This window comes from Heliangelus exortis, chromosome 15, assembly GCF_036169615.1.
Source record: "Heliangelus exortis chromosome 15, bHelExo1.hap1, whole genome shotgun sequence".
NCBI lineage: Eukaryota > Metazoa > Chordata > Aves > Apodiformes > Trochilidae > Heliangelus > Heliangelus exortis.
In genome coordinates, this window is record NC_092436.1 from 4,500,427 (window position 1) to 4,512,622 (window position 12,196).

The 12,196-nt window shown below is 42.1% G+C and overlaps 1 protein-coding gene across 2 annotated transcripts in view; it reads right to left on the reverse strand.

The window, feature by feature from the left end:
- The window catches only part of ADAMTS2 (ADAM metallopeptidase with thrombospondin type 1 motif 2), a 170,428-nt gene that overhangs the window by 11,967 nt on the left and 146,265 nt on the right, over positions 1-12,196 (reverse strand). For both annotated transcript variants that reach the window (XM_071758671.1, XM_071758670.1), the window contains exons 11-18: positions 11,715-11,860; positions 10,112-10,287; positions 7,236-7,369; positions 6,286-6,409; positions 5,599-5,679; positions 4,084-4,247; positions 2,749-2,908; positions 1,675-1,807 (exon numbers count right to left, since the gene is read on the reverse strand). In XM_071758671.1, coding sequence (XP_071614772.1) covers positions 1,675-1,807; positions 2,749-2,908; positions 4,084-4,247; positions 5,599-5,679; positions 6,286-6,409; positions 7,236-7,369; positions 10,112-10,287; positions 11,715-11,860 — 1,118 coding nt within the window. The remainder of the gene's footprint in view (positions 1-1,674; positions 1,808-2,748; positions 2,909-4,083; positions 4,248-5,598; positions 5,680-6,285; positions 6,410-7,235; positions 7,370-10,111; positions 10,288-11,714; positions 11,861-12,196) is intronic.

Below are 12,196 nucleotides of genomic sequence, written 5' to 3' on the forward strand. Positions count from 1 at the left end.
CACTGAAGATCAGTGGCTCCGAGTTCATGCCGTGCATATCAGTTTGGGCACTGAAAACTGAAACCTATGGTTTGTTCTGTGGCATAGTAGAAAGTTCATTAGTCATCCAAACTGACTTGGGAATTACAGCCACAAATTGCTAGGAACTTAAGGGCAACAAGGACAGCCAGGACCAGAGGGGATTTTTGTAGCCTACTGGAAGCTTGGTTAAAATCGAGTAAGTGAAGCTATACAGCACCCTATAAATATTTACAGACTTCAGGGAGCTGCAAGAAGGAAATGTTGTTCAATGTAAACAGTATTCATAGGATAAACTTTACCAAAAATATACACAGTCTGAAGAAATACCCTGAGTCTGAAGCCATTGTTCAAAAATACTCATAAAATCCTGGGTTTAGAAGTGGTCAAGAAATATCCTGGCCATAAGGCAATACACTAACTAATGCTTGAGTTAAACAAAAAGCAAAGTGGTAATTTAACCCAATTTACTCTTTGTTGCCTATTGAAATTCAAGAGCTATGGAGGAATGCTGTGGAGCACAAAGCCATGAAGCCTCCAGTGATTTCAGAGAAAAAGATGATTTTTTTTCCCAGCAGTGAAGCAGCAGCATGTTAGTGTAATGGGTGTCACAGAGCTTCATAAAATTTCTTAAATAATTGCCTCTCCTCTGTACAAGTGCAAAAAACTCTGCTGCCATTCTATGGAAACAGAAGTGACTGAAACATTCAGGAATCGAAGTATGATTTAGGATCCTATTGAGTCTTTGTGGTACCTGGGTCCAATTATATTTGCAGCTGAAAGAATTCAGTACTTTCCAGGCACCCTGATGCAGTTAGGTCATTGCTTCAGTTTTCCACTAAATAAATGTTAAACCCTGACCCATGCTGAGTTTATGGGGCAGAGTTTCTTGACTTTTCTCTCCTCCAAACCATTTTTTAAAGGAAGTTAGGAAATATTGTGTGGTATGTTCTACTTATTTGCTGTGCTTCCTGGAATCTAAACTTGGTCCCCAGAGATAAAATCTGGGATCAACATACTCCATTTCTGTTGCAGTAGCAACACAAGGAACATATGAGTCCTACATGTGACAGGAATAACCTGCTGCCAGTCAAAAAAACACCTGTAAAATGTCAATTAAAGTACTTATAACACTAAAAAATACAAACTATGTTTAGCCAAGATGAGGGTACAACAGGCATACCAAGATGTATATGGGCAGCCAGGGTGAAATATTTTTCACTTTGTTTAAATGTCCAAATATATTCTGGAATATGTCCAAATCTCGAGGAAGATTTGGATTTGAGACACTGTATGAAATTGCTTTTCTTATGTAGCACTCTACAAATTTGTTCCTACATGGTTAATTTGCATTGTGTAAAATCAACTGCTATAAAGTGCACTTATGTCTATTTTTTATTACCTCAAGATGGCCTGAACACAAATATCTGGAACAAGACAGTGCTTCTTTTCTAATCCAACTTTTTTTCAGAAATAATAGGAACCAGCAGTTCCAGAAATGGTATTTCTACAAGCAGAATACAGCATCACATCCTCACAGTCCCGGGGGTCTGTAAGGATGCGAGGAGGTGAAGTTTAAGTCACCTTCCTTCAGGTGACAAGTGCTGGGTGTAGTGGGTTCTGCAGCCAAGTGGTGTGGGTGGCAGTGATGCTTACATGGGCTGGGAGCACTCCTGGAGGTTGCACACCCTCCGAATGGGCTTTGGCTTTTGGATCATCTCACAGTAACTCCGATGAACCATCTTGTGATCCGACTTCCTCCGGCAGCCGTATTTTGTGAACTGGGAGCCTGAAGAAAGAGACTCCTCTTATTTTCAGTACTGGTGGATTTTACACAGGACTCAGGTTTCAAACCAACTGCACGTGTACAGTCAAAGGTCACAGTTTGAACACAGGTGAACGTGCTACAGTAGGAACTGTAAGTTGGACTGAATAAACACTTATTCATGTAGATTTAGTACCCAGAACTGCTCCTCCCCTTTCTTTTTCACTACAATCCATAATGAGAAAAGCATCTAGCATTTAAGTCTGATTTTTAACTCTATTTGCTATTATCTATTTCTTAACCCTTCCATACTCCTGCTCTCCCTAATGACTTGTGGCAACTTGCCCCTGTACTCAGCCCTGGTAAGGCCACACCTTGAATACTGTGTTCAGTTCTGGGCCCCTCAGTTCAAGAAGGATATTGAGGTCCTGGAGCAGGTCCAAAGGAGGGCAACCAAGCTGGTGAAGGGACTCGAGCACAGATCCTATGAGGAGAGGCTGAGGGAGCTGGGGGTGTTCAGCCTGAAGAAGAGGCGGCTCAGGGGAGACCTCATCACTCTCTACAACTCCCTGAAAGGAGGATGGAGCCAGGCGGGGGTTGGTCTCTTTTCCCAGGCAACTCTCAGTAAGACAAGAGGGCACGGTCTTAAATTGTGCCGGGGGAAGTTCAGATTGGATATTAGAAAGAATTTTTTCACAGAAAGGGTGATCAGACATTGGAATGGGCTGCCTGGGGAGGTGGTGGACTCGTCGTCCCTGGAGACATTTAAAAAGCGACTCGATGTGGCACTCAGTGCCATGGTCTGGTGACTGTGGCGGTAGTTGTTCAAGGGTTGGACTCGATGATCTCTGAGGTCCCTTCCAACCCAGCCTATTCTATGATTCTATGAATGAACTCCACACATAGTGTTAATTATTTCAGGTTTTCTCTTAATCAATTTTGAATCCTTGGGGTTTTGTTTTTACCTCCTCCGCAAGGTTTTGAACATTGGGACCATTTTTTCAGAGCCCATTCATATGATACCGAGTCCTCTTCCAAAACATTATTGTTATCCACATTCAAGGAATCTTCATGGATCATGTACTTGTAAGTCAAAGATATCTTGGCACCACCATGAGGAATCACCTAGTAAGCAAAACAGATGTAAGCAAAAATAGATTTGTAAGTCTGATACCAGAAGCTATGAGAGATGACATGAAATAGCAGTCATCATGGCTCAGATATAAAAACATCCCCGGGAGGGTTTAAACCTTTTTGCTGTGCTCAACAAATATTTTTTTTTCCCCCAATGAAAAAGTATCTCTACCCTTATGACACAGAGTTTCTAAATGGCAAATTAAGAAAGACTGTTGTTGATTTAGACCGATTTTTCTTGCCAGCACTGGACTGATTTCATGATACTACATTTTTTCTATATCCCATCATAAAGGAAGGAAATGTTGTACTAGAATGATAACAGACAGTTCCACTGAAAGACAAAGCAAATTCTAATCCACAGACAACTGAAAGTGGTAAAGAAAGTTGCTTATACTTCTGATAAAACACAAATATTCTTATGATAATCCTGGGACTTCTGTGCAGCCTGTTACTTAAGCCTGACAGAAATATAAACTATTTAGAAAGAGTTTTCATTATCAAACTGCACTAAGACAAATGCAAGAAAACAACTGAATGTGAAGAAATTGCAAAATATTAGTCCTTTGAAAACATAATATTTATTCCTTCTCTGTCATTCAGCTATTGTAGATCAACACACTTCAGCTGCTTGCAGAGGGATTCTGAAGCAGCCTACCCCTATTCATTGTAGTTTATTGATTGCTGGTTTGAAATGAAAAAAATTAATATAGTTGGGTGGGTTTGGGAACCACAGAACAGGCTGAGTGAGCCTGGAAGCAAAAGAATCCTGCATCTGCCTTCTCAGGATACATTTCAAAACATGGACAGGAGGAGGAGCTATCAGATCTATCTGATATGAACCATTTTGGCCTTTCTTTAGCTAATGCTGATATGTCAGATGTGTTAAACAAACTGGAGAGCTTCTCCACCATGGCCATTCTCTAGTCCATCCACAGGAACTGATGAGGAGAGCTGGTTGCTCAACACATAACCCTGAGCTATAACAGCTCTTGAACAGAGCAATAAATAAGGAGAAAGGAATCAAAATACATCTTCTATTGTCTTTTAATTGAAGCAGATGTTTTGTTGCAATTCACAAGAGGAATCTAAAATATATTATAGCACGTTATGGCTCTGTAACCCTGACATTGTGTTCCATGGAAGATGGTTTTCATTTGACTTACCAGAATAACTATTCCATTACGCAGAGGCCCCATGGTCTGCACGGTTTCTCTATCATCATCATTCCGATATTCCCACTCCACACCCATGTCAATAAATACTTTAGAGTCTGGGACGTAGTTGTCTTCACTTAGAATGAATTTCCCCGTTTCACGATTTTTAATTGCTAGGAATAAGAAAAGAAGTTCACTTCCGAGTTTGGTTCTCCTCTTCTGGTAGAAGCAGAAGAGGCCTGTGTGGATTTTCCCTCACAGGCACAGAAAGACTTTTTCAGGTGAACTTCCAATGCTTTCCTGCTCAGCCCCAGAAACATCAATCATCTTTTTTTTTTTTTTTTCTCTTTTCCATAGCCTTCCTTGCCAGAGAAATGATGCCAGCACGACTGCACCGCGTGCGTCCGTCTGTCTGCTCCCGACTAACAACTTCTGAATCCAGTGGCCAAATCTGAGCCAATTTGACAGCCAGTGGGGGGTCCCACAGCCAGTCAGCTTTCTGACAGGTTGTAAGGCAGCTCAGGAGCTCTTACTGCTCCAGGAAAGAAAGGCTACTGGGCTAATCCTCAGCGGGTCCCCACAGCAAGAGAGAGACACTGGATACTGTATTAGTTCTCCTGCTCAGATCCCCTGACACTGACACAGCTCTGATTAACCTCTTGCTGCTCCACAGGCACCTGCCATCACACCCAGCCCTGATTCCTATGGTTTTGCTGTCATCAGTGCCCCATCTTTCACCCAGAAAGACTTCAGTTTGTATTAGGGTTTTCTCCTGAGGTGGAAAATTGCTCTCCTAGTTAGAAGAAGCAGGGACCGTTTGCTATTTACCACCAGATTTTAAGTCCCCTTTCCCTCTACCTGAGCATCCAGCTCCCTCAGCACTGCAAGGAAGCTATTGGTGTCCCCTGTGTGTCATTCCCACCCCACTTCCACAGAAGAACCTTGTCTGACTGGGTGAGCTTCCCACAGGGCAGCAGGGGAAGTGTTTGCTGGTGAGGAGCTGGAATCACTCATGGTACCATTAGCAGGCCATTTGCTGGGAATCTACTTCCAATTAATAACAACCTACCAGATGCTGTTGCATTGATCTGAGGGCACTGTGAGGAGCAGATTTCAATTACTTTCTAAGCCACACAATTGATCAGGCAACCTTGTGTCAATGCTGTTAGCAACAGGGCAGAACCTGAAACTGGTTTGGATGTGTCTGGGAAATGACTGAGGGTAGGAAGCATGTTATGCTAAGAGATGCACATGAAGATACTGCATTGCACCCCATATTGTAATTCCCCTCCTCTTCCAGCAGCTTTTCCACATGCACATGCCAACCCAGGGCTCTCCTGGCTGGGACTCCAGGGAATACATTGCAGGGAAATCCATGTTTCTTAATTTAACGTGTTTAAAGGAGGTATGTGGTGTGGGAGGATAAAGGGTAAACAAATACATAAACACATTGTGAAGTTCCAGAGATAAAAATAAACAGCAGAAAAAATAATCTGACTGAAAATTTTCCTCCTTGTTACTTACCAAGATTATGGCTGGTGGCATCTGTTTCCTGTATCAGTAAGTGTCTCGCACCAACAGGAATTTCAAACATCTTAATGTGCCCTTTATTGTAGTATTTGAAAAGATAGTAACTGGTTAGTATGCCAGGAACAGGAAGAGTCTGTCTTTGGTTTTCAAATAAGTCTTGGTTTCTAAAAGCAGGGTGTATAACAGTACATGGAACCTAATCCAGCACCACTCCCATCCCTATTTCTATGCCAGGGAGAGCACATAACTGGGAGAAAGGGCTTTGGGGCAGAAGAAAAATGCCTTAAGTGTCATCAATAAACTGACTTTACCAAATGTGACTGCCAAATGCAGTCACAGAGTCATCATGCAAGGTCCTGTCTGACAGTAATGCCAATTTATTGCAGCACTCCAATAATTCTAATGGAGCAGCTGATGGACACCAGCTCTTCAATATGTCCATAGCTCTCCAACATGGAGCAGTGAAGCTCTCCTCTATGCTTGCATGGGTCCTGATACCAGTAGACTTAACCAATTACTGGAAAAAAGTCTTTTTTTCCAATCCTGAACACATCACAAAATAAAGTCCAGATGTTTCTGTTGTAAATGATTTGGGATTGCTTTGGTACTTTCCATGAAACAGAAGAGGTTGAACAAAAGTACCCTGTATTCCCCAGGACAAATGAGACTGAACGCACTGACCTTGTTTCTTTGGCACTCTTGAAAATGTTCCTTTCACCACTTTGCAGTGGGAATTATCTCCTCCACAAACACCACACTTATCTTCCTGCTTCGTGGAACCTATGACCCGGTCACACCCGACTTTCTGTGCACAAAAGAGAAGAGCAGTCATTCTTATTTATTGATGATTCAATTTAAGATTCAATTTAAATGACCCTTCAGATATCAAAGCCCAGACTTCAGCTCCAGCAGAGGATGAATTGTAGCATTTTCCTGGAAGATCAACATCTAAACAGATTTTAATACTTCCAGTTCATACAATAGCTGTCAATCATTTTTACATTTTCATACAATAGCTGTCAATCATTTTTACATTATGCTTCACAGTGGGTCTCTTACTGAAGGAAACAGGCTGGTTAAAGAAAAGCTTTTAAGCCCCAGCTTATTGTAAGCAGATGCTTAAATTCCAGGAGAATCAAGGCATCTGTGAGGATAAGCACCTTCACCAGTGCTTTGCTAAGTCAGAGCCTCTAATTCTGTCAAATGATGACCTGCAGCAGATCCCAACTTACAGAAACTGTCATTGATTTTTTAAAAATAGCATGATCAAATACTGAGAGAAAGCAGCCATATCTTAACACCTCTTTCCTTGAAAGCTGCTGCATGTTCCTGTTTCATTGTACATTACACCCCCACTAAACCTCAGCAGGAAAAGCTTTCATTGAAGGGAATAGATGTAATAGATCTTCTTAAAATACTGCATTAAAGATTACTTGTGTAGGTAGGTGCTGGAACTGAGTCACATGCAATGTGATGGCAACTGTGAATATCACACACAATATTGTGACAATAATCCTAATGAAACCTCCTCCTTGCCCAAAGCATTATTATAATCAGTCATTCTTGGAGAGAAACTCAAGCTACCATTTTAGTTGTTTACACAATACCAAGCTCTGGAACTCTCCACTCACCAAGCAGTCTCCACGCACGCAGATGCTGTAAGGGTCTTTGTAGGAGCAGCGGGTCCCATCATGCACCATCCTCTTCATGTACACCACATCCCCCGTTTCCTTTGATTCACAATACAGGTGGCACCTTTCCTTAGCTGAAAAATGACCCAAATTATGCGTGTTCAGCTCGAAGATTTCAGTTGCTGACTTTGTGAACAGCACTTTCTATAACGTTAGCAAGCGCTCCTTCCTTGCACACATCAGAGAGCACAACACAGGACTCCATAAATCATTGGTGTTGATCCCCCTTTGAAGGCTGGGTGATCACCTGGGAACTGCTGAGTCATGAAGCACCCGTGTATCATCATTAGGAGGCAATCTTCAAAATAACATATCATTGACTTGAGGGGGGCCTCTATTTAATCCTTTGTCACACGATGCAAGCTGGCAGAGGTTTTGCAGTCTGCTACTGCCTGGTCCCCAAGTGTTTCCTTCTCATTTAATTGAGGCTGGGAGCTAACAGCCAATGTCACTCTGTGCTGCCCCAGCAGATGCACAGAAGAGGATGGGAGATGGGGTGCTCAGGGTGCTGGGAGCAGCAGAAGGGCCATAGCACAGTGTAGCACAGGCTTGCTCAAGCACACCATGGGCTACACTCCAGCCTGGCAACTTTTTCCCAGCCACAGGATGAGATGCTGCTCCTCTCTGTCCCCATCACATACACAATGTGTCAGACACATCCAGCTGAGCTGCGTGTGAAGTGTAGGGATTTATGTTGCCTTTGAGCCACAACTGCATTATCTGCACAAAGTATGTCACTGATATGCCTTATCTTTACAAAAGGGACTTTTAAATATATTAGAGTTCAAGGATAAGCCACCCTCTGGCCTTGTTTTCACACAAAAGCTGTTCTCTCTAACATCCCTGAAAAGATAAATGTAACTCTAAAGGTGGCTGCAGTTATACCATAGTTACAAGGGAAACCAGCAGTGCCCAGTGATCAGTGCTCAGACATCAGTAAGCTGGTGTCTGACCCAGAAGGCATTGAATTTAATAGAAAAATATCTGATTCATTTCAGTGTTCTTTGCAGCAGACTGCTCCGAGGGCCAAAGCAGAAGCAAAGGTCTGTGGGCCACAGCATTCATCCCCTCTCCCTGTGACAGCAAAGCTATTTCATGGAACTCAGCTGTGAGGCTGTGTCTGTGCCTCTGAAAATCCCACCTTGCACAAAGTGGCATGAAAAGAACGAAGGAACCCTGAGAACTATTTGGGAAGAAAGGCAAATTAATTACAAGGAATTTGCTCTTAACTTCTGGCAGAGTATCCTCTCACTGGAATGCAGAACAATTTCACCCAAAGTGATCCTTCCCTTCTCTGCAATTGGTATCTGGCTGAGGACAGCTTAGGAGCCCAGTACCTGCCCCTTGTCATCCCAACCCTGCCCAGGAGCATCCTTTATTCGTAAGAGGTGACCAGGTTTAAAACCAGCCCATGCTGCTTCTCAAACAGCTTGTGAATCCTTGCCACCTACTTTTTTGCTTGGTGAAACCTCTTCTGTTTTCAACACAATGTGGCAACAGCAGAGCAACAGCCATCAAGGTCTCAGTCAACCTGCTGCCCTTACACTGACAATTAAGCTGAGGAGTCAACAGAAAAATGAACATTTTTGTTCTAAGAGGTGATCTCTGCTGAGATGCCAGACCATCAGACTGACTGTACTGGTTCAGACCCAGCACCCACCCACCCCAACACCTGCCAGCAGTCTTTGAGGGAAGATGTAAGAATAAACCTGATATTTTCTCAGAATATTCTCCAAGTTCCTCATAAACTGCAGCTTAAGAACTTCCTAAGTCATGGCTGGAGCTTGGTATTTAATGCTCTTAATGGATTATAGAATTTTCTGGCATCTGTAACTTCCTTTGGCAATGAGTTCCAGTTTAATTATTTGCTGCATGGAAAATACCTCCACATACTTGCTTTAAATCTGCCACCTGATTATTTTATTTGATGTTCCCAGGCTTGTGCTATGAGAAACAGTGAATAACCATTCCATGTTCAGTCTCTTCATGTCACTCCCAATTCTGTAACTCGATCTTTTTAAACTAAATCATTTTTTCAGGGGGAAAAGTCCAGTTTATCTGAACTCTCTTATTCAGAAGTGATTGTTTGTTTCTTTATTTGGGCCTGAGTTCAGCTGTGGACTTTCCAGCAGCAGGGCCAGCAGTGAGACAGGCACAACCTGCTCTACACTGGAAGAGTATTTAAAATGCAGATGCCTCGTGCAGACACAGAGAGGCAGATCAGTGCTCTCCATCACTCACTGAACCAATATTTTCCTAAAGCCATTGCCAGCACCTACACCTTTCCCTTCACAGCCCACCTTGTGCACAGACCCCTGCTCACGTGCACGCTCACCATTTTTAATCCATTATTGTTGCTTATCAGCACCAAACTTCATTTACCACATTCAGCTATTTAGTGCTGAAGGTCCTAGTTTCAGCTCTCTGTGGGCTGCCTTATTTTAATTCACTTGAGTGATTTTGTATCCTGTGAACATTTTTTCACTTTGTTGAAAATTTTTTCACCTTGTTGAAAATTTTTTCACCTCTCCCTTTCTTGGTCCCTGCCTTGTGGGCACAGCACTACCCCTGCTCCCAGCAGCCCTGTCTGGGACGCACTCCCCCATTCCCTTTAATCTCATGATAACACAGTTTAAGAGCAGTTATTGGGGAACAGGGTCCAAAGCTTTAACTCAAAGTACAATATATTAATCAGATCACTCATACACTCTTTGCTAAAGCAAAGTTTCTCCAGAAATGGTTTGACTTCTCCTTGTGTAACTTTTACTCCTCTTTGCAGGTGATTTTACTTTTCAGGGAGAAAAGGGACCGCTCACCATCAACGTGTTCATAGGGGAGCCAGTGATGTTTGGTGTTCTGGTACTCAAAGTAAGGATCCCACTGCTTGCACTGCTCCTCTCTGAAATCTTCCAGCTCCTTAGGACACTCCTGAGTGTTGCACAGCTGGAACTCGTAGCTTGGCCCCATGCACGTGCGGCCTCCATTGGCTGGACTGAGGGAGGAGGGAGAAACCCACACTTAGCTTTGCCCTTAATGCACAAATCAAGCATTTATCAAATTCTTTGAGGAACAATTTAATTCCCAGTCATGTCAGTAGGCACTGGGTGAAGCCAGTGATCTATTTCTGATACGGAAAATATGCATTTTTTAAAAAACAACCTATTATTGCTATTTAGCTTTCAAAAAGCAATTTCTGCAAGCAAGGCCTCGAATCACTTGATCAAGGCAAGAAAAGACATTCTTTGGTGAATGATGGCACAGGACAGAAAATGATGATGCACAGATGATTTGCACACAAGCAGATGAAGTGCCTCATTCACCCCTAAGCCAGCAGCAAACCCAGAACCAGCTCCGTGCTGCACCCCCAGGCAAATGAGCATTGGATCCCTGTTGGGTCTGGCAGCACAGAGCTGGGTTTGTAACTGGGTTTGCACCCTCTTGCAGAAACACAGAAAATATTTTAAATGGTACATTAAGCTTTCCTACATGAAAATAGATTTTACAAATAAAATTGTGCCCACAATTATAAAGGCTACTTTCATGTTGCCAATTTAATACAGGTTGAAATTAGAACTGGTAAATTTTTTCTTAACAGAACAATTCCCATCAGAAAATGCTGCTTCACAGAACTCAGCATTATTTTTTTAATCAGTGATCAGTTTTACCACTAGTAAGGTAAATCACTTTATCAGTAGAAAATGAGAAAGTCAATGTTAAAAATACATTCTGTCTGGTAAAATAATTCAATTCTGGCTGTTGTTTCAGTTCTTGCTGTTGGGATCTTGACACTTTGTGACATTGCAGTAAGATAGCAATAATTGTACATTTCAAATCCTTTGCCCATACCAGTCTATTTCAAATCTATTATCCTTACAGTGATACTGAAACTAAAACATTCTAGATTATCTAGATGAGCCATATTTAAGATATCAAAGCAAACCAATTCAATATTATTAATATTAACTTGGGGGAGGTTCTGATCTCTGGATCTTTGTTCCAGACTGGAATGAAAGCAGTTTGAAAATATTTTAAGACCCTCTTCTTGAACTACCCAAAAAAGCTGGATTAAACAAAAATTTTTTAAAAAGGTGTATTGATTTAAAAAATATAATCCAGAACATCATTGATGTTCTTTGAAACTCATACAAAAAAAAGACATAGGTAGGACCCTAAACTTTTACTTATGCTTTAAGTAATAGTGTACTAAGCACTTTCAAGACCCTTGTAACTGCATAACCAGCTGAATGGATATAAACTGAGAAACAAACACGTTTCATGACTTGTTAAGGGCCAAAAATAGAACTTTTGACAACACACACAATTTAACAGCTGCCTCTCCACATCTTTTAGTGCATTTAAGAAGTTTAGGGAGGCTTCTCACCACTCGTTCACTCCACACCAGAACCAGGAGTAACTTACTGGGGGTTGTCACACTGCCGTGTCCTGTACTTCACTCCGGTGCCACAGGTCCGAGAACAAGAGCCAAACTTACTCCATGCCCCCCAGTGGCCATCCTGCTTCAAGATGTCTGGGGTTAGCCAGATGCAGTGACCCTTAAAGCAATGCTAAAAGAGAAAATGAGATGTCAAAATGATCAGGTGGTTAAATTATATTATACAAAAAGGTACTATACTACAGATTTCATTGTAGGCACAAATTCTGGATTTTTTTTCATCAGGAGAGAGACCCTGTCCATTATCCCAAACTCACTTAGGTTTTATGAACTTGCACTTAGTAAATAAGCACCTACATGCTTGCAGGATTCAAGTGTACCAAGTTTTGGAAACTGTTCTCTGCATTGCATCTCTTCATTGCCTGTCTGCACTGGTGATTTCAAGGGAAATGGCAGAGTCCCAAATCTTGGAGGTAAAAGGTAAAATTTCTGCCTCTGCCTTTGCAAG